The 26683-nt window shown below is 31.1% G+C and overlaps 3 protein-coding genes and 1 long non-coding RNA gene across 6 annotated transcripts; all 4 read right to left on the bottom strand.

The window, feature by feature from the left end:
• Positions 1 to 3265: 3265 nt before the first annotated feature.
• On the bottom strand, positions 3266 to 7028 carry LOC145202549 (unextended protein-like). The gene is made up of 4 exons (XM_090082367.1): positions 6456 to 7028; positions 4331 to 5483; positions 4105 to 4248; positions 3266 to 3972 (listed from the first exon to the last, which is right to left on the bottom strand). The coding sequence occupies exons 1-4, from the start codon at positions 6774 to 6776 to the stop codon at positions 3434 to 3436; spliced, it is 2157 nt and encodes a 718-aa protein (XP_089938493.1). The 5' UTR covers positions 6777 to 7028; the 3' UTR covers positions 3266 to 3433.
• Positions 7029 to 7156: 128 nt separating this feature from the next.
• LOC149891121 (uncharacterized) lies at positions 7157 to 12405 on the bottom strand. 3 transcript variants are annotated; one of them, XR_016450873.1, is made up of 3 exons: positions 11101 to 12396; positions 10765 to 10953; positions 7157 to 7492 (listed from the first exon to the last, which is right to left on the bottom strand). It is a non-coding gene; the product is annotated as an uncharacterized LOC149891121 (long non-coding RNA). The 3 variants fall into 3 exon arrangements; XR_016450872.1 differs by lacking the exon at positions 7157 to 7492 and adding an exon at positions 10036 to 10574; XR_016450871.1 differs by lacking the exon at positions 7157 to 7492 and having other exon boundaries at positions 9562 to 10953; positions 11101 to 12405.
• A 2727-nt stretch (positions 12406 to 15132) lies between these two features.
• Positions 15133 to 15888, bottom strand: LOC149891120 (uncharacterized). Its single transcript, XM_090082039.1, has 2 exons — positions 15532 to 15888; positions 15133 to 15265 (listed from the first exon to the last, which is right to left on the bottom strand). The coding sequence occupies exon 1, from the start codon at positions 15886 to 15888 to the stop codon at positions 15532 to 15534; it is 357 nt and encodes a 118-aa protein (XP_089938165.1). The 3' UTR covers positions 15133 to 15265.
• LOC149891119 (uncharacterized) lies at positions 15729 to 18107 on the bottom strand. The gene is made up of 2 exons (XM_090082612.1): positions 17990 to 18107; positions 15729 to 17855 (listed from the first exon to the last, which is right to left on the bottom strand). The coding sequence occupies exon 2, from the start codon at positions 17176 to 17178 to the stop codon at positions 15901 to 15903; it is 1278 nt and encodes a 425-aa protein (XP_089938738.1). The 5' UTR covers positions 17179 to 17855; positions 17990 to 18107; the 3' UTR covers positions 15729 to 15900.
• Between the last annotated feature and the right edge of the window lie 8576 nt (positions 18108 to 26683).

The following is a 26683-nucleotide window of genomic DNA, read 5'->3' as shown; positions in this document are numbered from 1 at the left end:
ATCAATCCGTCCTTACACGTTTTTAAAGATTTTATTACCTTAAAAACAAAAAATAAGTATACACTACGAAATGATAACTTACTCTTTGAACCCTTTTGTCGAACAAAATTCAATCAGTTCTGTATAGCTTATCGTGCACCCAATTTCTGGAACAAAATTGTTTTACCTAATTTTGATTTATCAATTACCTTCCCAGTCTTTAAAAAGAAATTTAAAAAATTCATTCTCTTTAATGACAATATGTTGAAATACTTTTAAAATTAAGAAATTTGTATAAACACGCTCTTTTGTTTTTTGTATTTTGTCATTTTTATTTGTCTATATCTATTAATGGCTTAAGTTATATTCTATTATAACTTTTTATGGTTCTGGCGACAAGATCATTAGATCTTCTATCAGATACCAAGTTTTTATTTAAATTAGTCTATATATCACGGATTTAATTGCATCACGAAATAATAGTTCTCGGATTTTAATGTATTACGAGAACATATGTCATGGATTTTGTTGTATTACGAGAGCATATATCACAGACTTTATTATATTACGACAAATTAAATGTAAAACTGAAAAAAAAAATAAAAAAAAATTAAAAAAAATATATATATATATATATACAGTGACCTAGAAAGATTAAGAAAGTTAGGACGGGGTGGGGGTGCTGAAACAGAATATAAGGGGGCCTAACGCAGCTAAAATTTTTAAATTTTAGTTGCGTTAGGCCCCGTTATATTCCATAATTAAATATATTGCGAAATAGTTTTATTTCGCAATTCAACTTGCGAAAGGCGACATTTGCATAAGTGGCATTTGCGTAACTTGCGTAAGTGGCATTTGCGAAATGAACATCGACAGTTTTTTGTTTCGTAAAATTCGGTACGAAAAAAAAAAATTCGTGATTCTCAATATCCTTCCGCAAGAATTTTATTTTTCCGAAATTGTACGGAATATTCCGGTTAACAACTCTAGTCTATTACAAGTTTATAAAAATAGTTTCAAAGACTGAAAAATTAACCTAAAAAGAAATATGCACTCCTTACTTACGGAGATTTGGCTATAAAAGTTAAGTATCTTTCTGTCTTTTGTTTAGTTTAGAGGAAAAATGATAAAATTGCGACTATGTACGAAGATTTCTCCGTAGCTACGATGGTATATTCGTAATTACGAATTTTTTTACAATAGAATTCTTGCTGCACGGACAAATGTTTGTATGATAGAGAAATATTCGTGTTACGAATACTTTAATTGTTTACACAATTGCCGTTACGAATGTTTGTCCATGTTACAAAAGTTTTTCCAAGCTACAAATATTTTGTCCGTTTTTTGAGTTTTGTAACACAGAAGTAGAAATTTACGGACATATGACTGTCAATTATGTATGTAATTTGGTGTAAAACACAGACCTCTGGAAATCAAGTTGAATTCCATTTTATGACCATTTAGATAAACATGTAAGACGTACTTGTAAGACGTACTTGTAAGACGTAGCTTCTTAACAGCTTTATTATTTATTGTTTTATATAAGGACTAATTCCGACAACTCGTCTTAAAGGTATCATAAGTAGTGCCATAGAGCTTCAGAGAGTACTACAGATATATCTCTATCATCTTTAGTTCTGAAACTTTTGCTAAAAGTTCAAGTCTGTTTTTAGGTGCTTTTGATATATTAGGTGCTGCTAACGAATTTTGCACATAGAAAGTAAAAGAAAAGCAAACAAAAATTACACTTTATGTTCACACTAATCTAAATTAAAATTGAATTAAATAAACCAAAATTACACAAATTCGTTCTGTTTTAAAAACTTTGAAACAATTTATGTCTGGCCTTGAAGAGTTGGCTGATGATACAAATTTAAAACATCAGAAATATTAAATACTGAAAATGTCGTAGGACTTCATTAATTAAATAATTGATACTGAAAAATTATTTCATCATTAATCTGCTTTTCATGTTTTCTCTAATTTGAAAAAGCATCAAAACAAACATTTTATATCAATAAACTTTGTAAGGTTATAATCAAGTTACTTGGTTTTCTTTCATTAGTTCCAGCGCTCTTATACTGTATACTGTACTATAGAGTATATAGTTTAGTTAGACAAAGCCAACCCGAGGTAAATATAATCGAAGAAATTGAAGTACAAATGAAAAAGGTTGTATGCTGTAGAACGTGTGTACATTCAAGATTTCAAAGAGTTCATAAGTTTAATTATTTAAATAAAGTTACGTTGCTATATCAGGGAGGTTAACAAAATTTTGTAATTAATTTATTTACTAAAAGTAACCTTAGTAGTAAATTTATACTCAATATAAAATGTTTACACCCAATATGAAATGTTTTAAGAAGAAGATGCGATCCATGAATATTTTTTTGGTAATGTGCCAACTGTTTTCCCAGACCGTATTGAAAGACTGATAGTATTAATTTCATTCAAGATTTTAAGTTGTAAAGTGCTCGAGGGCTTCAGGTACCAATAATGAATTTTTTTTTTTAAAGAATTTCTGGTAATGACCTGCCATTATTAGTTGTTTTGCTTCTTTTTTTTTTAGTTTTGTTTATGATTGCTGAAATCATTTTGTCGCTTCCATATTTTGAGGTGTCTTTATTCATCTCAACGTGTGTAATTTTTTTATCTTTTTTTTTTTTTTTTTGTAAAAATCAAATGTTTCGCCGAACCTTTTCTAAATGTAATTTTCTTTAACAAACCGGCTGAATAGTAATGCTAACTATTCATCCATTAAATATACCAAACCAAGTTTTTTTTTTTCCTTTTTTCAGTTTTTAATTATAACATTTTTTATTAGGTTACATAACTTAAGTTTGATAACTTTATTTAGGTGAGATAACTTAGTTTAAGACAATGACATTTCTCGAAAATAAATTAGGTCTTTTAGGTTTCTATATTCGAATAAAGTTTGTAGTTCAGAGTCATGAAAAAGTTAACTTAGCGTCACGGAAGTGCTCTCCTTACAAACTGGTTTCCATATATTATTCTCCTTTTTAGTGGCGAGAGTTGCGCCGAGCAGAAAACAGTTATTATCTCTTAATTTTTATTTAAAAGATTTTTTTTTTTATTTATAACAAGTTTAACTGTTTATAATAAAACTTTTTTATGAAAAAAGTTAAAATCGTTGTTGACACACAGTATCTTATTTTTCAATTTCTCAATTTTTGTCAAATGGCGTTTGCAAAAACCTCGCGTGGTGTGAACACTTTAACGTTGATCTTGTAAGACACTGAGCACAGACACAATAAAATGATTTAAGTTAAAACCTGAGCTACTTCTCTCCTGGTTAAAATGTTTTAAAAATAAAATTCTTTTAACAATAATTTAGTAAAGCTATCGTGTTAATTTATCACCATTTAAATAATTTTCCAGGATAACAATCCATAAAGTTTAGTCTCCTGCAGCCTTTAAAAATTGATTAATCATACTACATTTCTGATTCCGCCAACTCATCAGTAGTTACATTTGAGTTTGTATAACTTCCTTGTATGTGACCTTTGCCGCCATCGATATTTCGTTCAGTTTGCGATTTGATTACAGACGCACTAAATATCTCATTGTAATCTGGTAGGCTATCTTTAAGCTTGTTTTCTCGTTCTATTGTAGTAGCTTTAACGCACGAGAAGTATAAAGAACGACTTACTTTAAAAAATTGAACACTATTTATAACTCTAACCGAATAATCAGGAACGAAACTTTCGTTATTCTCATCTAATATAAGAGCAGCTTGACCAAACACTGCGAACGGACCGGACTCAAATGTAATGTTTTCATTGCCAATGGTCACCTCGACACGGCCTTGAAGTATTAGTGTAAAGTAATCACACGGCTTTCCTTTCTCATACAAGTGTACTAAGAGTTTCTCGTTCTCATAATTAACTTCTTTGTCTTCAATGACCCCCGGAAACTGAATTATTTTTTTGAGAACATTTTTTGAGATTAAGTCTTCACCAAATCCGCCGACAGCTAAAATTTTTTTAAAAAAAGTTTTTCTATCATAAAATATATTTAAACCAAAAAAAAATAAGAAAACAACAATAAAATTTATTCGATTTAAAAAACAGAAATATCAAAACAAAAACAAACAAAAAAACAAACAAGTGCTTAAGAATTGGTAAACAGCAAAAGAGAGCTGAGGACTGATCGTAGTCTTGGTTTCTTTTGGGTTAGACAAAAACAAGGAGAAATCATGGTTTAACTGGTGTTTTTTGCGTTGCACTTTTTTCCCAGATACATTATCAACTAAAACGCATAATAATAATAGAAAGTGTAACACAGGTTGCAAAAGAGTAAAGCAAAGCAACAATAAACCAAGGATTCTTACTGTAAATATCAGTTTCGTCTACAATTTCATCTTGTATAATTTCTTCTATAATATCCTCCAAGGTGACAATTCCTATACATTCGTAATACGGGTCACGTTCTCCATCGTCCTTGATTTTCATGACAATTGAAATATGCGTTGTTCCTTGTTTAAATTCTTCAAGAATTTTGTCCAGTGTTGTATCATCAAACACTTTGTGCACTGGGTGGTTATAAAATTTAATAACACTCAGTAAAGGGATGCAGTCATCTGGATCTACAAACGCCAGGTCCTTTACAAGCAAAACAGCTACAATATTTGATCTCTGAGTAGAAAAGATGGGAATGCGACTGTATCCAGACCGAATTATAGATGACATTGTTTTAAAATCTAAAACAGCTTCTTCATCCAGCATGAAACAGTCCTCCAAAGCTGTCATCACTTGACAGACCTTCTTCTCTCTGTATTTTAGAGCACCAGAAATAATACCCACTTCGTCTTGTTCTAAATCGTCGTATTCGTGTTGCAGCTTCAACATCTCTAGCAATTGCTGCTTGTTGTATACATTACCAAGCTCCTTGCCTAGAATGCAGTCAAGAATTTTGCTTACTGGGAATGAAACAGGAAATGTAATTATCATGAACAGCTTTGTCAAATAGACAGTGTAAGCACCAACAGCAAGCCCAAATCGAGAACATATACTTTGTGGGATAATTTCCCCCAAAAGAACGATACCTAATGTAGACCCAACGACAGCCACAATACCACTTGTAAGACTGTCCAATATTATAGTAAATGTGGAGTTAACTAAGGTGTTTCCAAGCAGTAGCGTGCAAAGTAAGAAGTTTCCATGACGTCGCACAGGTATAATTTTTTTAGCATACTTTTGATTTTGTGTTGAACTGCTTGTACTTATAATCTTCAGCTCATTTAAATCAAATGACATCAATCCTAAGTTTAACCCTGAGAACATTGCAGAAAGTGACATGAGTACAGTTAGTAAAATAGCTTTCAGCCATAAAGGTAGCTCTAATGAGGGTTTTAACACTTTGATTTTCAGAAAGTCATCGTCACCCTGATGAACCCAACGAACTTGATAACCACCTTCAGAACTGTTCTGCGGTTTTGTATCGAAGGGTTTTAAGCATATGTACAAGGTAGTTTCAGAAGCCATCTAATCAAAACAACACATTTCAAATAATGAGTTTTAGAAATTAATATTGAAAACAGTCTGGATTCAAGAAATGGTTTTATGCATTTAAAAGTTTTAAAACATAAGTTAGTGCAAGAAAAAACCAGGTAGCTGTTCATTATATAAAAAATGTCTTTCTATTTATCGGAATCCAGATCGCTTAGAAAAAAAAACTCTTAAGTAAAAGTTCCAAATGACCAGATACTTAACAGCGATCAATAATAGAAGGTTCAATTATTGATTGTTGAAAATTATGGAAAGATTATCAATCAATTGTACATATTCGCTTCGCTTATTGTAATTCGCTTGGGAGCATATTACATTAATAACATATTGAATTTAACATTTTAGGAAAAGCTTAAAGTAAATTTTCATTGTTAACCAAAATTTTAACTAGGAACCAGGAAGTCTGACTTGTTTGACGTTTTTGAAAACCAAAGATTTCATGGGTGTGAAACTAAGCATATATGCTCCAGCTTAATCAGATCTTATATGATATTAAATTAACATAAATTTATTACTTAATTAATATGGATACATTTCTTCAAGTTAATGCCCTAAATTGATATTGTGCACTTTACCTGTACTATTTGTAGATTTTAATCAAAAGAATCGACAACACAATTCACATTTTAAAAATGTTTTTACATCAAAATTAAAAAATGTTTTTGTTAATCTTATAAATTTCTTTTTTTTTTTTTTTTTTTTTTTTTATTGATATTATTTTTATTCAAAAATGAATTTATTTATTCAATCAAAATAATATAAATAATTTTTGATTCTTTTTTATTCTGCGCTCCGTTCAGCGCAACGAACAATCATGGCGTACTAATTTTTTATCGCCATTTTTTTCATTGAATTACGTTCTAACAAAAAAATAAAACTGAGAGTGTATCATCCGTCGCCATAGAGACAAGCACACGTATACACTTACAGCTGATAACAGATACTTACATCAAAATATTGAGACAACACAGCAAGTTTACCGTCGTCTGAATATATACGGACAGGGTTTGTAAACCGGTCATCGTCACAGTTTTCTCCCCTTGCTTTTTTAGCACTTGTAAAAGATATCAATGTTGAATTCATGTTCAATCCAAAAAGCAAAATTTTGAACTTCTCTTTTGGTTTTACATTTATTATTCCTTCATCAATAAAGACTGATTCCGTAGATTTATAAAGCGCAATATTGTTAATAACGACGACATCTGCTAGTATAAATCCATGTAAAAGAAAACAAATTTGTAGTTTACAAAGAAACTGACATGATGGCATATTTTTTGAGAGTTTGGCTCTATTTTTTACAATTACGCTTAATGACCTACAGCTTCAATGACTTCGAAAAAAATTGAAACCATTTCTTACTTAAGCTCAAGAAGCTAACGATGTTTGAACTTTTTGTCTCAATACATTGAAAATTGTGTTTATATATCCAGTAGTGTTGTTCGAAACTGCGTTTGCCTGCTGCGATTAAATAAAGTATTTTTTATATTGCATATCTCAAGGCACCATAAAAAGCAGGTTCAGCGAGTAAAATTATTTTTGTGTTTATTGTTTAGTATTAAGTAATTTTTTAAACATCAAAAATAATAATAATATTTATTATAATAATTATTACAATTGTAAAAATAGTTTAATGAGTGATAATATCTGTCTTAATTTTTTCAATACTGCAAATAAGTTTTTTTCCCATCTTTTCAAATAACTGACATCAATGGAAGTCAGATATAAAAATGCATCTTTTAATATGCAATTTCAGTTTATACATTACTTGTAAAACCAGTCCATTCATAAAATTTTTTTTTTTTCATTGTTTTCAAATTCTCTGTCTAAAGTCAACATTCGTTAGTGGACGTCACCAGTTGGTCGACAATGTTTGATTAACGTTTTGAACTATAACGAACTTCGTATATTGCGTATCTTTTAACAATATTTTTTAAAGCTTTGGCTGCCACGAGAATTTGCTTTGACGTACCAGAATTAATGACAATCTAAATTTAGGGTCACACGCAACCCAAAATAAGATGACAAATATTTCTTCGAATTTTAAAATTATAAATTTAAACACAAACACGTATGTTTACATTTATAAGATTATAATCTATAAATATATGCATTAATAAAGATATTTTGTTTTTAATGTAAAACTTCTTTATGTAAACTATGTAATCACCTACAACTTGTATTTGTTTAAAGACAATATTAAACCGATTATATTAACCAATTGCAGATTCTTTTATTTTTAATGCAACTTATTTAACAATTTCTAAAAGATATTTTGCTTTTAAGGGCATTTAGCTTGTAAATAATAATAATCTAAATAATAAACTCAAACTTCTTCAAAAGTCTTCTGACAAGAAAATAAAAACTCAGAAAGTTGTTGTCGAGGAATACTTTAAAGAATAGGAAGGAGAAAAATACCTGGAAAAGCTATTCGCTCAGTGCATCAAAAAATGGATTATTTGAAGATGAAAGATTATTTTAAGTTATAGAACTATTGGGTAGAATATTACGGAAATATCGCGTAGAAAAGCACTATTAAAAGCAAGCTGAAAGTTTTCTATCGCGAAGAGAAAGCTGGATGATAAACTTTAAAAGTAAGAAAGGGCCAAAAAGAGCATGCTAAATTTCTTTTCCAAAGCACAAGTATATTTAAATTGTGCAAGTTGCACGTATTTATTATACAAAACTCGTCAAAGTCATTCTATTTTCCAAGGTCTCTGTAAACTACAGCCTAATTGTAAATATATTGTGAGTAAAAATGGCTCCTTAAAGTGAATCTTCATGTAAAACTAAATTAAAAAATTTTAAATTGCTTATCGCGGACTTGAAATTACTTATCGCAGGCTTCGCATCTGGAAAAAAATCTGAAAAAATGATATCAAATAAATTTTATCTTGACTATCTTTTAATATATACACTTGCATCTATTTTTTATCTCTATTTAATTAAGAAATCTTGTTTAACTCTAAGTGTGAATTTAATAAAAACATATCGCACTCCAGTTCAATAGAAACATAAGTACAAAAAATAGAAAGTTTACATAAAGTCGTATCTTTAATTTCCCTATTGAACTGGGAGCGAGATATTGATAATATTAAATAATAGGTCAATAGTTTTATATACAGAGGTTCTTGATGACAAACTCAATGGTCTTCTGCAAGTTTTCCAAAATTTATAATTGTAATAAATAGATTATGATGAAGAAATTATTATTACTATTATCATTATTATTATTATTATTATTATTATTATTATTATTATTATTATTATTATTATTATTATTATTATTATTATTATTATTATTATTATTATTATTATTATTATTATTATTATTAAAATATCTACTTTTAGAGAACAAAATTTTTGCTGCTTATCAACCCCATCCCCAGCCCCCACCCCTCTCAACGGGGCTGGAAGTTATTGAAGAAATAAACCCGATTGGCTGGTCTTTTCATTATTTCACTGCAGTTCTTGATGCGTGGTAATCAGTTTTTTTTGTTATGAATAGTTTTTAACCCAACGTTGCGCAAGAAGGTTAAAGTAGCTCAATAAACGTCGTCATACAGTTCTATAGTCAATGGGTTGATTTCTAGCGTCATGCAATACAAGCAAAGACACAATCTTATCGACAAGTTGTTTCCAAATTGCTCCATACTTGCTGTGTCAAGCCACGTCATTTGGCAAAAGATATCGCAGAACAGCACTTCTGGATATTTTGAGACTAAAGCAAATTGTACTTGAGAGTATCTTCTATTCCATACCATTTTTCCTCTAACAAAAACATTGGTATCTACTTTTTTGCCCATTTACAAATGCTTTATTGTAAAAAATATATAACTGAGTTATATCAATTTATAAGCAACTTTATATAATAGCAATTATGAAATTGTCATTTTTCATTTTTCACTAAATTCTTTGGTATTAATTTGTTATTGTTGATAAAAACAGCTGATACTGTCAACCTGAAGGGATTTTCTTTATGCTTCCAATTTTAAGTAAAGGCATACAAAAACAGACAAACAGATCTCTAATAAAAGTTCACAGTGTTTTTTAAGGGTTTCTTTTTTTTTTTTAGTTAATATTGTAAAAGATCTAAAGACGTCATTAATTCTTATCAATCGAAATTTTAAATAAGATGTCATTAATTCTTATCAATCGAAATAAAAGATTTAAATAAGATGTCTTTAATTCATAACTACGTGCAAAAATCTTGTAATTAAAATCATTTTTAATTATGCTGAGATGTTCTTCTTTTCTGATTAAGATCTATGATTCTATAGTGAAGATACATCAGAAGAAGCCCTAAACTTACTCTTTATTCTGGATTTTCGAAATAGTCAAGAGATTTCCAATAATATATTTTGTGGTTTTTTTTTCAAACCTAAACTTTTTTTCCTGAGGAGTGTGGTCCTGGAAATATCAATCTTTCTAAAGTTTCAGCAAAGTGTGCTTATCAAGTGAATGACCGCACACTTAGGAAATTTTAAGAAATGATTGATTTACCTAAATAAAGAAGTATAATACTTGCATTTTAAGTTTAGAATTTAAGCATAAAAAATTTTTGTTCCCTCATTGCTCAAATGTAAAACTTTAAAGCTGTCCCTTTTGTTAAGGCTAAAAGTACACGTTAAAGCTTCCTCGATTTGTTCCTTTTCGCTTATATGGACAAGTAACGCACATTTATGGGTTACCTTACTGACGAATAAAACAACATTTTTTTTAGTTTTTAGTCATGAGAAAAAAAATTGAGTAGTATATTATTTCAACATATAAAGTGTATTGTTTTTAAAACGTATTTGCTAAAAGTAAGTTGTTTTTTTTCTTTTATTACGGTATATTTCGTTTCTCTTTGTTTTATGTAATTTTTATGTGATTCTGGAATCAACCTCCTACTCTTCCTATACTTAGGATTAGTTTTCGGATGTTGACATTTTAGAATCCTTTTTGAGCGCTTTGGTAGCCAAGGTATAGGTTGACAAATACCTTTTAAATTGATGAACTCAAATGAATTTATTCTAAACTTCATTAATTGAACATCTTCCTCCTTGTGTAACTTTGGTGGCACTAACGCTGAAACCCAAGTAGTGAGAGGAAACTGTATTAATTTATCAGTACTTTTATCCAAACTCAATGAATAATTTTAAACCAAATTCAAAGTAATCTTAGCCAAGCATAGCTGTAGCTTCTGTACGTTCAACAACCTCAATGTGGCACTTGTACATAGATTTAAACAAACCAAAAGTATTGCAATAGTTATTACCTGGTATAGAAATCAAAAATTGAATGCTCTGTAAAACTTGTCTCATTGCTTTGTTCATAGACTGAACCAGGCTTTTTGAGAGGATCAGTAAGGCTCGGGCAAGTTTCTCTGGTAAGCCTCTGGAAGCTAGTCATTGATGCAGTTTTCCGTTTGCCACTCTTCTTTAGAAATTTTAGGAAAATTTTTGCGCTAAACGAAATTAATGGGTCTTTTAAGACACATGTGAAGCTATTTTGTATAAAACAACTTTTTCAGAAGATTTTCTTTTTTTAAAATTTTTTGAGAAAATATTAGAAGGTCAGTTAATTATAAATAATAAAAATTTTTGATGCTTACTTTTGATTTCCATTTCAGGAGCAAGCGCTTAATAAGAGCAGAGCACGGGTAGTAAACGAGTTTATTTGAAAGTGTTATTTTAGGGGTATTCTACCAGGTATTCTAAAGTAAAACTTACAAACCAATCAAGACAAGCAACGTTTATGTCAAGTATTTGTTGAGAATACTAGTAGACGAATAAAGACAGTTGTAGCTGAAACCAATGTTTACCAACAACAAAAAAGTACAGTTCTATTAAAAGCGAAAATAATAAACTAAATATGACGGTAGAGCAATCAACCGGATGTTTAACTTTGAAAGATTATTTTAGAAATTAGAGGAAAGACTTACGAAGTTTTTCCGAGCGTAACGATTAAAGAATAAAATTACGTGCGTTCGTAAAATTAACCGAACGCAACGATTAAAGGTATAAAATGAAATTGTAATATTGAAATTCCGACGAGTAACTGATTTAATTAATTCGCAACTACAAGTAATTTGCTCGAAAGGTTCGTCATAACTTACGTAAATCAATTATATTGCTCGAAATTTCCGTTAAAAGCTATGAGAGCCATCATTTAGTTTATTACGATCCTTTCCCGTTAAATTGTCATAAAATTTCGAAACTGAATATTCTTACAACAATCGAAGATTTTTCTACAAACTCATTCGTTACTAAAGTACTATTAAAGAATGTTATACACATACATTAGAACAGTTTCACTTTTATTGAAGTTGTCATAAGAATATTTAGAATTTTAAACTATGCAAAAAATGTTAAACTTGTTTACACATATATCTTCTAATAACAATCACAACTTGTAATTTGACTGCCTTGGGTAAATCGTATCTTCTCTTTTTTTTTCCTGGCTGGTGTTCTGACATGCTCCTTTGTTGCTGAGTACTGAGGCTGAAAGGTATTTTGAGTTGCAATTGTTCCATTTATACTTTGATCATCTATCTCTTCCTCTGAATCCAAGACCTCAGTGTTTTCTTTCTCTTAGGAATCATCAGTTGGAACCTGACCACCTTCGCTGACCTTACCAAACCATCGCCATAAGGTGATATTTGACATGTTAATGACACCATGACTGTAGAAATTTAGTTGAAAAATATGTAGGTAAATTTCGTAACTGGCGAATATTACGTTTACGAATCGTAAATAACCATTAAAATACAAATAACAAAAAATGAATTTCATTATTAATATCTCAATAAATTCAGTAAACCTAACGATACAAGTAAAATTACCAGCAAAAATAAGATTTTAAAAACTCTTTTTTTAAAATGAAAACTGATCTAGTGTGTGGAGCACAATTTTGTAAACAAATAAAATTACATAAAAAACACCATTTATAAAAAAACCCATATCGATATTTACGAACTTTAACGCAAATTTTTAACGGAAGTTTCGTAACTGACGTAAGATAAAAATTAAAATGTGAACGTAAGTTACGAATCAAGTAATGACGTTTATTACGAAAAATACAATTAATTTAATCGATTTTCGGAATATCAAAATTTTCCACGTTCGCGATTAAACTGACGCTACTTCGGTTAATCTCAAAGTCTCTTCTCTATTAAGGCGAGTTTCCACTCATCTGTTTTAGCTACGGGAAAGGGAAAGGGATGAGAAAATTAATCACGTGAGCATGCGCAGTTTGTAATTTAATTTAAAAAAATGAATCATTACGCATGGTAACGTGATTAATTTTCCCATCCCTTTCCCTTTCTCGTAGCTAAAACGGATGAGTGGAAACTCACCTTTAGAAATAAAAATTTAAAAAGCAACGTTTTAACAATTGCCATGGAGATACTTTTTATGCTTATTTTTCTATTTTTAGAAAAATGTTTTTTAACAACGCGTTTTGCGCACAGTGAGTCAAAATCTAAAAAACTAGCAAAAAACCCCTACAAATATATGAGTGGTAATGTGACTAATAACCCAGAAGACTTGAATTAATTGCTTTTTGGTTAAATTTTAGGGATTCACCAACTTTTGCAACTTTTCCTGAGAGTTATTATCTATTTTAATTTTTTTATTGTGAAACTCGCGCACAAAATGCTTTTAGAGTCACTCTTTTAAGGTTATTATGGATAAAAACAGTTCTAAATTCAATTTGAAGGCATATGCTTAAGATATTTGGTAACTATAAACAATATTTTGACATTGCATTTTGATTTTAGATTTCAGTCATTACTAAGATCTTGTTTAACCCTGAGTTCGGTTGATAAATTACGAGACTCCACAAGATTCCATGGTAGTTTTAAAATTTTTTCAAGTGATAGGTATATATGATAATTTATTTGACGCCCTTCAACTTGAGTTTAGTAGATTTAGTAGAATATGAACCTTAAATGATAAATCTCAAGAAAACTCTATCAACACTTAAATGTAAATTCAAATCTAAATTGCTGAAACATTCAAGAAACTTCTCAAGACTTCTGGATTATGAGCGAACCTGGTTGAATAAGGAAATAAATTTTAATAGAAGTTGTGAGAAGCAAAAAATCTAAGGTAGTAATAAATCAATTGAATTCAAACCAATTCAAAAAGCAGTTTACTTACTTAAATATTATTTTGTTTAAGGCTGCCGAATTGGCTGAACATTTGTTGTAGCATTAGCAATAGCTTCAATAAGAAAAACCTCTTGAGATCCTACCAAGGAAGGTTTTGTTGCTGTCATGAAAAATGCTACAAATCCTGGCAAATAAAAAAACATGGAGGTTAGTTTTCCGATAAAAATGAAAATTGAAGATGCCTTGAGTTTAAAAATTTAGTGTGATCTTTTTATGTTAAACAGTATCAAGTTATCATAAACTCATATAGAATACAAATTGATATAGAATATGGATATTTATCCTTCACTTCATAAAATTTAAAATGAAAGACAGAAATGTTATCTTGAGTGTGTAGTTATGACAGTGACATCTGCTTCAACTCCTCTACAGGGCATGTTTAATCATACTCTGACAAGGGTACTAACTTTTATTGAATGTCAAGACTCTTTGAGAATATCAACTGAGAGTTCGCCGAGAGAAAGTATACTTTACGTTAAAAGAGGTTTTGATGGTGCCTCCAGTCAAAATATATAACCTTTTTTTTATAGGTACTCCTATGGTTGGTCCCAGCAGTCTGAAAATACAAAAAATTCTAATTTTTGTACATATGGTGGGGGGAGGGTCCCTTACAAATATTTCAAAAATACCATAAGGGTTATTTTTGTAGCCTGATATATCTGATTTAAGATTATGTTTTGTTTTTTTGCAAAAGATGATGGGAATGGTCAGTCCTAACCATTTGAATATAAAGAGATGGAGATACAACGTTACTTTTTTTTTTTTTTGTGAACCATGCTTGTTGCGCATTGTTACAAATTGTTTAATTTTAATTGTTACTTTTTGTTCTAAACAATAGAAATTAAATTATATTAAGGTCTGTCGGATTCGTCGAAAATTTTTGGTCTCGCCTAACCATTCACATCAGCTTCCTTTTAGTTAAGATAAGATTTATACATTAGATAAAGATAACAGCAATAGAACCAAGCTTTAAGCTTAATTTTATATAGATAGACATTCTTAATATTTTAAGAAATAACGCTGAATATGATATAGAAATTGAGATCACTTACTTAGCTACTTTAGTACATTTATAAAATATCAACTAGCTTTGTAGCTACCTAGAGCACAATGGTTTCATGTCCAGGGAACTACTCCGTCTATTATATTGCTGTAGACTTCCAGTTTATGAATATTAAAGAATTTTCTATTTTTGTGTTTAACAACAGAAATATATAAAGTTAAGGATAAATAACTTATACATAAAATGAATGTAAATACAATAAAGAAAAAAATTGTCACAGTTTTAAAGAATTTAGCAAAGCCAATTTATGACAAACCGCAAGAATAACTAAGTATTTAATATTAACATAATATGATTTAAATCAAAGCATATTTTACAACTTCATCATAAAAACAGTGAATCCTACAAAATCTAGAAAAATCAAGCTTGGGGAAAAAAAGTTACGATATGCTGAAAAATGAGGTCAAAACATGCAAAAAACTTAAAGGGAAATATTCAAATAGTGACACATGTGAAAAAGGTATAAGTAGTCCGATCTTTCAACCATCATTTGATTGAGAAAAGTGATACACGGGTTAATGAACGAGTAAACGTGAGTTGTAACTGAATGTAAAGACAACAAAATCAACAATATAAAACAAATATAAGTTCACTGGAAATTTTCATAAAGGGGAATTGGAAAATAAAAATTTAAAATTTGGAAAAATATTATAAAAAAATTTATGAAATGTTAACAGATGCTTATGAATTGTCAGCAACGCAACGCAATTTGTAAGTTACATCGGAAAGAAACAAATAACAAAACAACAAAATGTTAGTAACCAGGTAACTTGTATTATTAAACAATAATAAATTTCATACTAACACACCTATGCATGTATAGTTTCCTCATTAACCCATGGGATGAAATACTCGAGGTTCTCATCTACGCCTTCACTTGGCAACTCATTATTGTCAGTCATAAGCAGGTTTTCTGAGTTGACAGTCGCAGCATTCTCACAAGACATTCCACGACAATGCTTACAGGCAGCCACATATTCTAAACCATGTCTTCTACATGAGGATTGAGAATATGCTGCACAATGGCGAGTAGATGAATTACGGCACTGACATCTGACAACATTAAGTATATCATTAGGTGCAATGACTATGTCAGTTGTAACTGGGACATAGTGTCCATCAACCAAGTTCCATCCCCAATCTTCAGGTTTTTCTCTGGATGTCATGAACGTCTTCCATTAAAAAACTTGCAGATGTGTACGGTAAGTGTGAAATTTAGCTGCGTTGTCAGTAGGTGGAAGATCTTCAGGCATTACAGTATGTGTGCTGGTTGACGTAAGATGGCAGTACCTAGCATACCTCAAACTATTCAAACTGTCACCTTGTTTGGCGCCATATATGGCAAGAAGAAGTTTCATGCCAGCTGACAACACCTGTTGTGGAGTTTTATTGCTTGACCCCAGAATACATGAGGTAGCTAGTAATTCAGCCGACCTAGTTAGTGTTTTAAACACACCTGTTTTACCATGCCCATACAATGCGGACGTTGAATCACAACCACTAATTGCGTGAATGGTTGGTAGTGCCATCAACGTATTTCGTCCTAGATTTTGACATATCTCACATATAGAAATCAATTGCTTTTGATTAGTTTTTTTTTGCGGAACCTCATATTCCATGAACACTTCATAGAACTGATGGCCTAATTCCAAATTACAGTGATATAATAGCAGCACTAGAATGTCTGTATCATTGGCAACCACTGTTACCTTTTTACTGTTCTTGGCTACATCAACAGCTGTTCTGACAATAAGTGTATCAGCATCATCTACAGCCTGTTTTACAGTAAACTGTGCTTTCGTTAGAAACGCTACTAAGAATTCAACAAACTTCTTTTTATTTCTTTCATTAGACAGAAATGATGTCTGATTTACATTAGGAGATCTGTTGCCATCGAGCAGAATGTCTGGTGAACACTTGCCTGCACGTCGTTGATGCTCATGATCCTTAATGTTAGGACCATTACAATATCCATCAAAAACTATGATAGTGCTACTGTTGTAATTTGTCTCAACATAGCGAACATACTGCTTTCCAATGTCATTGAAAAGTAAACCTTTCACCCACTTAACTCTATGTAGGAGAGAACCACCATCCAATATGAAAACTGACTCTGACAACGGCTTGAAGGTAGCATCTATTGACTTAACAAGCTCAGTCTTCAGTTGTGCTTTTACAGGTTTTCTCATAAACTGATTTTTGAACAACGACGCAGGCATACTGGTTAACTCATAATTGAAATATTTAGAAATGTCTGTACTTCTGCTCATGATAACAAGCAATCGATCAATTAATTTAACTTTAAGCCAGGCTTGAGAATAAACTTGGTTGCTACCTGCAAGTGATCTAGCTTTTTCAGTTAACTCAGCTAATGTGAACAATTCATTGTAAGACATCTCTAACCACGCACATAGTTTTTCAAGTGCCGCATCTTTGTTACTATCAACTGGACGCATCTTTGTTACTATCAACTGGAACTGCCTCTTCTGCAACTAGACAATAACATGAGTTCAGACGAACTTGCACTTCAATAGCCTGTGTATCAGTTTGTCCTGCCATTAATAAACGCTTCGCACAAGTTTCTAGAACCATATCTCTAAGTTCAAGTGTCCGAACACGCCTATAATCACATCTATCAGGATGTTTGATACCCTGTATGCATAGTTGTGTGCACAAAAAACAATGAGACTTCCATTCAAATGGCGTTGAAGATGACCTTAGTATTTTACATGCAAGAGTGTTAGTTCCATTTTTTTTGGCAATCATTCTTTTTGATGCTCGACTAATGCTATGACTGTTTATGTACTTCTTGCGACAGTCAGCATGTACTTTGACTACTGGTGGGCCAGATAACAAATAATTGTTCAATTCATAATCATTATATGACAGGCAACATGTCATCAATGATTCCAAGCCTTTTTTGCCCACACAAACAATCTTTTCTTCATATTGAATATCAAATTGTGATCGACATATGACACAAACAGATTCGCTGAAAATGGCAGACATTTGGTGAAGCACAATTCTTAATGGGATGCACACAAGCAGCAAATATTTGTTGGTAGCAAAGTAACCAGAAGCTCGATAAACACTTGCCAGGATCACAGATGACAGTAAACTTAATTGAACAATTCTACACGCAAACATCAAGCAGTTCAAAACATCAATTTATCTGTAAACAACTACTTTTATCATATTCATCATATGCATCATATACAACAATAAAAAATGCAAACGAAATACCGAGAAACAAACAAACATACTCACCAAAAAGCTATTCCACACAGATAAAAATGTACCACCAGACAATTAAACACGCAATTAATCTGAAGAATGAATGCCGCAAAATGTAACTCCTGAAATACGCAAAGCAATACATACAGCCTGTAATACAACGATTTATTGTAACAAACTCTCAAATAAAAGTCATATTTTAAACCAATAAACAATCGAATAGGTATTCATAATTCTAAAACCAGTCTATAAGCAACAGTTTAATCATAAACATTAACATTAACAAGAATGCGCAATATGCAAATGGCATATTATCGTTCAGTGACTCTAAATGCACTTTTCAACGGGTTGCCCAAGGTTGATTACTCTAGATTTTTGCATATACGATGCCAAATATATCTTCTACAATAATCACAACTCAAACCTTTGTACAGAATCAATTACCGGTTTATCAAAATATACTACTGAACGACCCGACTAATGGATATATCAACAAGTATGTTAATAAATATAATATATCTATTTATAGCTATCAGTTATACATGTCTGTTATTATTTACAAAACTATTACACTTAAAAACACCAACGTCAAAAGCGATTATAAAGTTTATTTCTTAAATTATAAGAACTTTGATGGAAGCAGAATTAAACGAAAAAAAAAATTTTATCACTCTGACAATTTTCATGACCACATCTTTAAGCTTTCGTACCATGCTATGCGGTCAAATCATGCTTATTTTAAACACTGTAAATAATGCTTTTGTGACAACTTTCAGTTATGTAAATCTTTCCTAGAAAAGATTTTTTCTAGGAAAACGCACAAAGTTAATTTGAACTGATTTTCTATTTATCTGGAGTGTGATGTGAAGCATAAGCACCCGGACTTAAAAGTATGAACCGCTCTCCTTCTCCTACCACTCCGACACGCACAGCATCAAAACGATTAAAAAAAAATAACGACAGAATTTATTAACCACCAGATTAAATAATAGAAGAAAAAAAAAATTAAACATTAAAATGTGTTTTTATGTCAATTACACATCAAAATAAATGCTTTTTGTGTAAAGAATTCAAATTTTTTTTAGTTAAACTGTCACGCCCATTTTAATGACACGAAAATGCCCATTCAGGGTCATTTGCTCCGCAAAAGTTTTTTTTTTTTTAATTCAAAATTTGGATTCCTCCACCCAAACTGCAATATTTTGATCAAGTTTTAACGACTAAAATTACAATAATTTATAGAATAAAAGCGGCTTTAATTAAACGGCATGTAAAATTGAACAACTTTTGCATTTTTATCTTTTAAAGGGAAAAACATTTGAAAATTGTTTTTTTTTTTAGATTATTGTATAGAATTTTTCACTTTATTATACTGTACAAAACTATTTGGTTTTTATAAATAATTAGTTACTCCACTTCGGTCAATAAAGAAAGATGCACATAATAACAAACAAAAAGAAAGAATTACACTGACGAGCAACTCAATACTGCAATTGCACAAATTAAATTTTGCGACTTATCATTTTGTAAAGCATCATTTATGTATGGAATTCCAAAGGCAACTTTATCGTTCAGGATAAAGAACCCTGCAAGCTTTTTTAGTAATAGCACAGTCACCATTTTAAGTACTTTTACTGAATTAACATTAGTTGAAATGCTTATTAAGCCGATGGGAGTTTTGATAGAACCCACAAATTAGTACTTGAACTTGTTGCTAGTTACTTACAACATATGAAACCAACTTATTTATTTACGAGCGGTAAACTAGGCAAAGCATGATACTATCTTTCATCAAGTATTAAAAACATAAATTAAGCGAAAGAACTGCAGGTAAAGTTGCAACACTCAGAGCAACTTCTTGTACTGAAGACAATATAAATAAATGTTTCAATACATACAAGACTCAATATCTTGAAGCAAGCTTAAATGAATACTCTGCGCCAATGTCTGAAATTTTGACGAAATTGGCTTCAATGGTGACAAAGGTAATCAAACAAATTTCTGCAAACATGGTTCTAAGCGTCCTCATAAAATTAAAATGTTAAAGCTGGGTGTGTTTTGCATGCTAACCAAAAATATACGCTTAGCGATGAGTTCTTTTATACTCAAAAATGTAGAGACTGATATTTTTTACTTAACTTCTCATCTTTGAAGTTAATTGTTTCAACTAATCTATTTAACTGCTTTATTTCTATTAGGGTAAGGTTGCTAATATTATACCGATGGCTATATTGTACTTTTAACATAACTCGTTATTTTTACAACCCACAACAAATTTTTTAATCAATTTTTTATCTTTGCTGAATGAAATTAAGTAGTCTACTGTTTTTTTTTTTGTCATCCGACTGCATTAAGCCCAGAGTAAGCTCTTGTTGGTTTGTTATTGGAGATTTCTTTTTTTAGGGATTTATGGCTAAGCGTAGGGGAAAGTCGGGTAATATGGGATAGTGGGTAATATGGGATACCCCTATTATCTACTTATAGGTCAGTGCTATAAAATATTTGTTGAATTGGAAACGAGGCTAATGTCAGGAGGTTACTTCCGCAAGTATAAGTTGTTCTCTTTCGAATTATTTGCGTCTGAAAAAAGTCTTGCAAGTTTTCACCAGTGAACCTTACATAACATCGACTTCGTTACAGGAGGCCAAAATAGTCTAAAGAGGTAAACTATCTTACTATATTCAGAATTTAATTAGTAACCGACCAATTATCAAAAATACCTTTTAAGGGTTGTCCATTCCACGTGGTTCATAAAAAAAACAAAATTAGATGTGTGCTATATAGTGGGGTAATATGAGATACCTAAATGGGGGTAATATGGGATACCATCCCATATAACCCACGCTATTCCATTATTTTCTTTTCATCTCATTATATTTTTCAATGCTAATTCTGCTTTTATTGTATTGTCAGAATTGAGCTAGCCAGGAGTTTCATTAACATTAATTATTAGTCTGGGTGTGTTAAGTATTAACTTGAGATTAAAAAATAAACAATTTATAACCAATTTTGTTATTCATGATAAAAAAAAGCTAAAAACCCAACAACAGTTTTTCATTAGTATAAACAACCTTAAGATCCAACAGTTCTGTAAAAATGTTCAGAACTTTAAAGTGAATTAATTAAATAATTAAATTAATGAAATTAATTAAATAGACAATAACAACTTCCTCAAGTCATATTATTAGTCAAAATGATAAATGCGTTAATTTTTAAAATTTCTTTTTACGCTAAAAAAGCTTTATCATTTTTAAATATTTTTTCTTTCATATATCTTTGATTGGGGTCGCATTCAGGAATAGCACATTGAAAATAGACTCTTATGTGTTCAACTCTTTTTTAAAAACTACATTTTTATGTTTTTATTTTACAAACCCTTAAGAGGTTTAAAATTCTAGAAAATAAAACGTATAAAAGTTCTCACTCTTTTTTTTTTGGTCATTTTTTTAGATGCCGAGAACATTTGAAAAAAAAAAAAGTGAGGCAACAGTGGTCAGTAGAAGCTATGACAGCAGCTATTAATGCCGTTAGAAAAAAAGAAATGGGCTATCTAAAAGCTAGCAAAGTCTTCAATGTCCCTCGGTCAACTCTGGAACTCAAGGTAAAATGCAACGATCATCCAGTACAAGAATTGACCAGTCTCCCACTTGGACGAAAACCCATTTTCTCTTCCAAATTTGAATCAGATCTGGCTGATTACATAGTAGAAATGGAACCCAGGTTTTTTGGTCTTACCAGCTTAGATGTCCGTAGACTGGCCTTTCAGCTTGCAAAAATTAACGGTATTCCCAACCGTTTTAACGCTGCAAACGAAAGGCTGGAAAATACTGGCTAGCATCGTTTTTAAGACGACTTATCTATAAGAACCCCAGAATCCACTTCCATTGCAAGAGCTACAGTATTTAACAAAGTAAATGTGAAAGGGAAATCGATGAGAAGAAATTTAAACCTCATCAAATTGTTAATGTGGATGAAAAGGGCATTACCACTATCCAGTCCAATAATGCAAAAATAATAGCACTGAAAGGGAAAAAACAAGTTGGCATCCTTTCTTTAGCTGAAAGAGGAAGGTTGGTTACTACAATACTTTGCATGAGTGCATCTGGGATATATATCCTACCTATGTTTATTTTTCCTCGGCAGCGCATGAAAATGCAGTTAATGGACGGCGCACCAGCAGGATCTACTTATGCCTGTCATAAGACTTGATTGGCTGGATTCAACTTGAATTGTTTACCCAATGGCTCAGACATTTCATTGAATGCATAAAGCCGAGTCAGGAAAGCCCTGCTTTACTGATATTAGATGGTCATGCCTCACATACCAAGAATTTGGAGGCCATCAATTTGGCTAGACAAGGTTTTATAACAGCTATCTGTCTCCCACCGCACTGCACTCATAGAATGCAACCTCTTGATGTTGCATTAATGAAGCCGTCAACTACTTATTATGACTCCGAGATTCAGATGTGGCTCCGCTCACATCCTGGGAGAATCGTCACAGAATTTCAAATAACTTCTATATTTGCGAAGGCCTTCTATATCTGCGCACTGCCAGCCTCGCAACAGCAGTTAATGGATATGAAAAGACTGGAATTTGGCCAGTGAATAGGAATGTATTTGAGGAGTAGGAGTTTAAAGCGGCCGAAACAATAGAAATGCCTGCCCCTGAAAGTGAGATAACAATTCAATCGCAACATCTGCCAGTGGCCAGCACCTCTAGTGATACACCCATGTTGGCTAGTGACATAAGTCCTTACCCCGTAGCCAAAGAAAGGGTGAACAGAACCAGAAGGCGTAAGGGATTTACTGCCGTGCTGACAAGTTCCCTTTACAAACAATCGCTTAGTGAGAAGCCTGAAAAAAATGAAAAGACAAAAGGAAAATAAAAATTGAAAAAAAAACTTTTTTCAGCCGAAAATAAAAAGTCAAAACAAACAGGCGCAACAATGACTCCATGCATATACTGTACTGGTTTATTCTCGGAAGACGGCCAAGGAGAGGTCATGTACCAAACTTGCAGATAATGGGCCCACACAGAATGTGCAGGGGCTGATGAAGACGAATTTAAATGTGATTTATGCATTCTCTAGTTCAGTTTTACCAATATCAACTAAAAAGATAGAACAGGGCAGAAATGGTGTAAAAAAGTTAAAGCATGCAAATACATCTCTTCATAGTGAAAGCCGGTTTTGTTATCTTTGTGAAGAAAATATAAAAAGGAATATAGGGGAACATAGGGCAAGATGACGAACGTTTTGAAAAGCACTTATATCTTATTTAATTACTGTTTCAATAAGTAAAACATTATCAAAAAGTGGAAAACAAATTATTATGCATCACGTATGTATAAAAAAAACCCATGTAAAAATTAAAAATAGCCTGGAAAAAACTCATTAACCAAAGTTACCGCATATCATCATCTTGCCCCGCATACGGGGCAAGATGGCGACTTAAAAAAAGATAAATTCCATTATACCATTACCTTCTCAAATAACACGATATCATAAATTCTAGTTAGATATGTAATACAAACGGTTATGTAATTTTTTAAACAATTAGACTATATATTTATATAGGGCTATGCAAAAAAAAGTCTACTAATCAGTTCATAACAAATTCCAACACAACAAAATAAAGTAAATGTCAAACAAAATATTTTAATGCATAATAAAGCAATGTACTTAGGTCGTTAGGAAAGTTCATAGAACTTCATTTATAAAGGTACAATGAGACAGGAAATAATTAGATATTTATATATCATTTTAAACTGTGTTTAACTATGAACATTTTAAGTAAGGTAAGTATGGGTATTAAGGCCCGGCGGGTAATAAGGCCCACTAATCCAAAGTTAGGGAAAAAATAAATTGTGAAACTTTTTTTCGACATTAAAATATTAGAGTTATCTGGTTTTATCACTGGCAGCAAAAAAAAATCAGCATTTCTTTACCGCGCATTCGACAAAGGTGGGCCTTAATACCCATACTTACCTTACTTATTGAAATATTTTGAATGTTTATTAAAAAAAGTTATTTAAATTTTATTATATACGTTTAAAAGAAAAAATTTAAAAATGGAAAAATTTGAATATCGAGCATATATTAAAACCCGTGCTCTACTTGGAGTTTCAGCAAAAGCCATAACCGATGAGTTGGTTTTAGTTCATAGTGACCAAGCTCCAAAATATAGTACAGTTGCCAAGTGGGCTACTTTATTTAAAGATGGTAGAGAGAGTCTCGAAGATGATCCTCGCTCAGGGCACCCTCAAACCACGTAAACAGCTGAAAATTTTGAACGTGTGCGAGGCATTATTGAAGAAATTCCGCATGCAACACATGATATAATTGAAGCCCTGACATCGATTCATCGTTTTAATATGTCTATAATATATTCGATTACCAGTGTGATAAATTAACTTGAAATCAAACTGTACTCCTCGATGTAAGAGGAAACTAGAGTTAGATTAAGCATCGGTGCCTTATTATAAATCACTTACGGACAATATTTATGTAAAATATTTTAGTTACACTCACAAGACAATAAATATTTAAAATCACCTGTACTTCTTATCTATTTCAACATTTACATTTTAGTCGATTTTTACTACTAAATCTGGTAAAAGTTTTTTTTTTTTGTTAATTCTTATTCTTGTCATACCACGCCTGTATTCTCACAGCTGAATAACCAGATCCACCACTTTAATTATGATTTTTAAGGTTAGGGATAATAATAAATTTTTTTGAGCGATTGGGCAAACTAGTACAAGTATTAAGTTGCCCAAACCTTATTGTTTAATGCTTTTTTTTTTTTTCTTTTTCAAATTATCTTGCGTGTATGTAAATCTTTTGATGTATAAAAAAAAAATTCTGATCTCATAAATAAAGAATATTGTCGATTTTGGTCATCAGATTTACCACTTCTTCCTGACTGCGGCCTCCTTACTTGGACACTCGACTTAGCTCTTTGGATATCATTATTGCCTTTGACAGGTGGCTTAGGTATGACAAGTAATGAGTATATTTTTTTAAATTTATGTTCCGTTTAGTGTCAACTCAGCTACACAGAAGTTGTTTGGTCGAGGATAATTTCTTCCTAAATTTATTAGAATGGCATCTGAGTCCTCGCCATCTCAAGCTGAGTTATGACACATTCAAGTTGATGATGCATAACTGCCATAAAGCTCGACATGAAAAAGTAAACAAACTAGAATATTCAGGATTAAGAATTTCTGTAAATATTTTTTATTAAAATAGAATGCGTTTTTTCTAGGGAAACCTTAGCGTAAAAGACATGACATGCGCACTGACTTTTTTATCTCACAACTATTGAAAAAATTGTGGTATGAGAAATCATTGGTAAAATCTATTCGAAACTGTCAAAATATATTTGAAAGTATTTCCAAACAACCTTTTATAAAAAGTTGTAATACTTTCTTAGCAATATTCGTGAATTTTGATAACTAGCTCATATACGTTAAATAATGCAAAATTCAATTTAGATTAAAAACATAAGGTACAGTCTTTACAAACGGCCCGTTCTATATATAAACCGTTAGGTTTTGTACAACCTTTATTAATCGAAAGGTTTTTTAAACTCTATCTCTTAAGAGTATATACCAGTTCCTACAAAACCTCATCAGAGAGAAACTTTAATCTTCAATTACAAAGGGGCAACATTAGCAATTATGAAAGAAAAAAATCAGGGTCATTTGACTTTTTTTTCTATTTTATTAGATTTAAGAGAAATGTAATAATTCCTATACTAAAATCTAATTCAAAATCCTTCAAATTTTCATCGTTCATGATTATGATTAAGCGCACAATTGAACCCGTCATTTCGAAAAGGGCACAAATCACACTTTTTTCGAATTTCACTTTTTTGAGCCATTTTATTTATTTTTTTATTTTTTTTAATAAATAAAGTTCACAAAAACTCTATATGTTTTTTATTTATCTACTCCTATATTTAGTTTTATAAGCACCGTAGACTTTTTTTGATAAGAAACATATTTTTTGTTGATCCTGAAAAGTTTTAATAAACGGACTTGTGTCCTTTTCGAAATGACGAGTTCAATTAATAAACTGCTTTCGCCTATTGCTTGAGATAGTATGGCTTCACGTTTACGTTAAGTTTGTTCAGTAAATATCTCAGTGAATTTCTATTGCGCAACAGGAATGGAAAAAGCTTACAATTCTTGTCAGAAAGAACTGATTATTTTCTAATTAAGCAATCATGATGTAAATATACGTCGTATACAAAATATATTCATTTTATATTTTTATTTATGAATATATTATACATCTTTATGTGCTTGATCTACTATCTAGTAGGTGACTAATGATGCCTATGTAGCTATTTATTGACAAATTAAGGTAACTTACAGCTTCAGATATAGCTTCTACATCTAGCTTATATTAAGTAAAAGCGCTAAGTTATCGCCTCCCATGTTTGTTTAGACGTTTAAACTGCTTACTAGATAGATAATTAAGAGCATCAGAATCTGTAAATACCTAAAGATTCTGCTATGTAGCTATGTAAATGTTTTGAAAAATAGTAATCTTGTTGAAAATAGAAGATTTTAACATATGTTTAAGACATGTGATTTTAATGGAAAATTTGAATTGCTTATATGTTTTTGTTGCATCTATTTGTTGAGTATAAATAGATACACATTTAACTAACAAGAAAGTTTTTAATTGTATATATACTTCTATGCCTAAACTATGAG

The sequence above is a fragment of the Hydra viridissima genome, unplaced genomic scaffold, assembly GCF_058129835.1.
Source record: "Hydra viridissima isolate aposymbiotic clone 2 unplaced genomic scaffold, HvirCarnegie_v1 scaffold_3, whole genome shotgun sequence".
NCBI lineage: Eukaryota > Metazoa > Cnidaria > Hydrozoa > Anthoathecata > Hydridae > Hydra > Hydra viridissima.
This window is presented reverse-complemented; position numbering and strand designations above follow the sequence as displayed.

Coding starts and splice junctions, on each gene's coding strand:
- LOC145202549 (XM_090082367.1), bottom strand. CDS start 6,776: ATGCCATCATGTCAGTTTCTTTGTAAACTACAAATTTGTTTTCTTTTA. Junction 4,249..4,330: donor AGACGAAACTGATATTTACA/GTAAGAATCCTT, acceptor TATGCGTTTTAG/TTGATAATGTATCTGGGAAA. Junction 3,973..4,104: donor TTACCAATTCTTAAGCACTT/GTTTGTTTTTTT, acceptor AAAAAATTTTAG/CTGTCGGCGGATTTGGTGAA.
- LOC149891120 (XM_090082039.1), bottom strand. CDS start 15,888: ATGACATCCAGAGAAAAACCTGAAGATTGGGGATGGAACTTGGTTGAT.
- LOC149891119 (XM_090082612.1), bottom strand. CDS start 17,178: ATGCGTCCAGTTGATAGTAACAAAGATGCGGCACTTGAAAAACTATGT.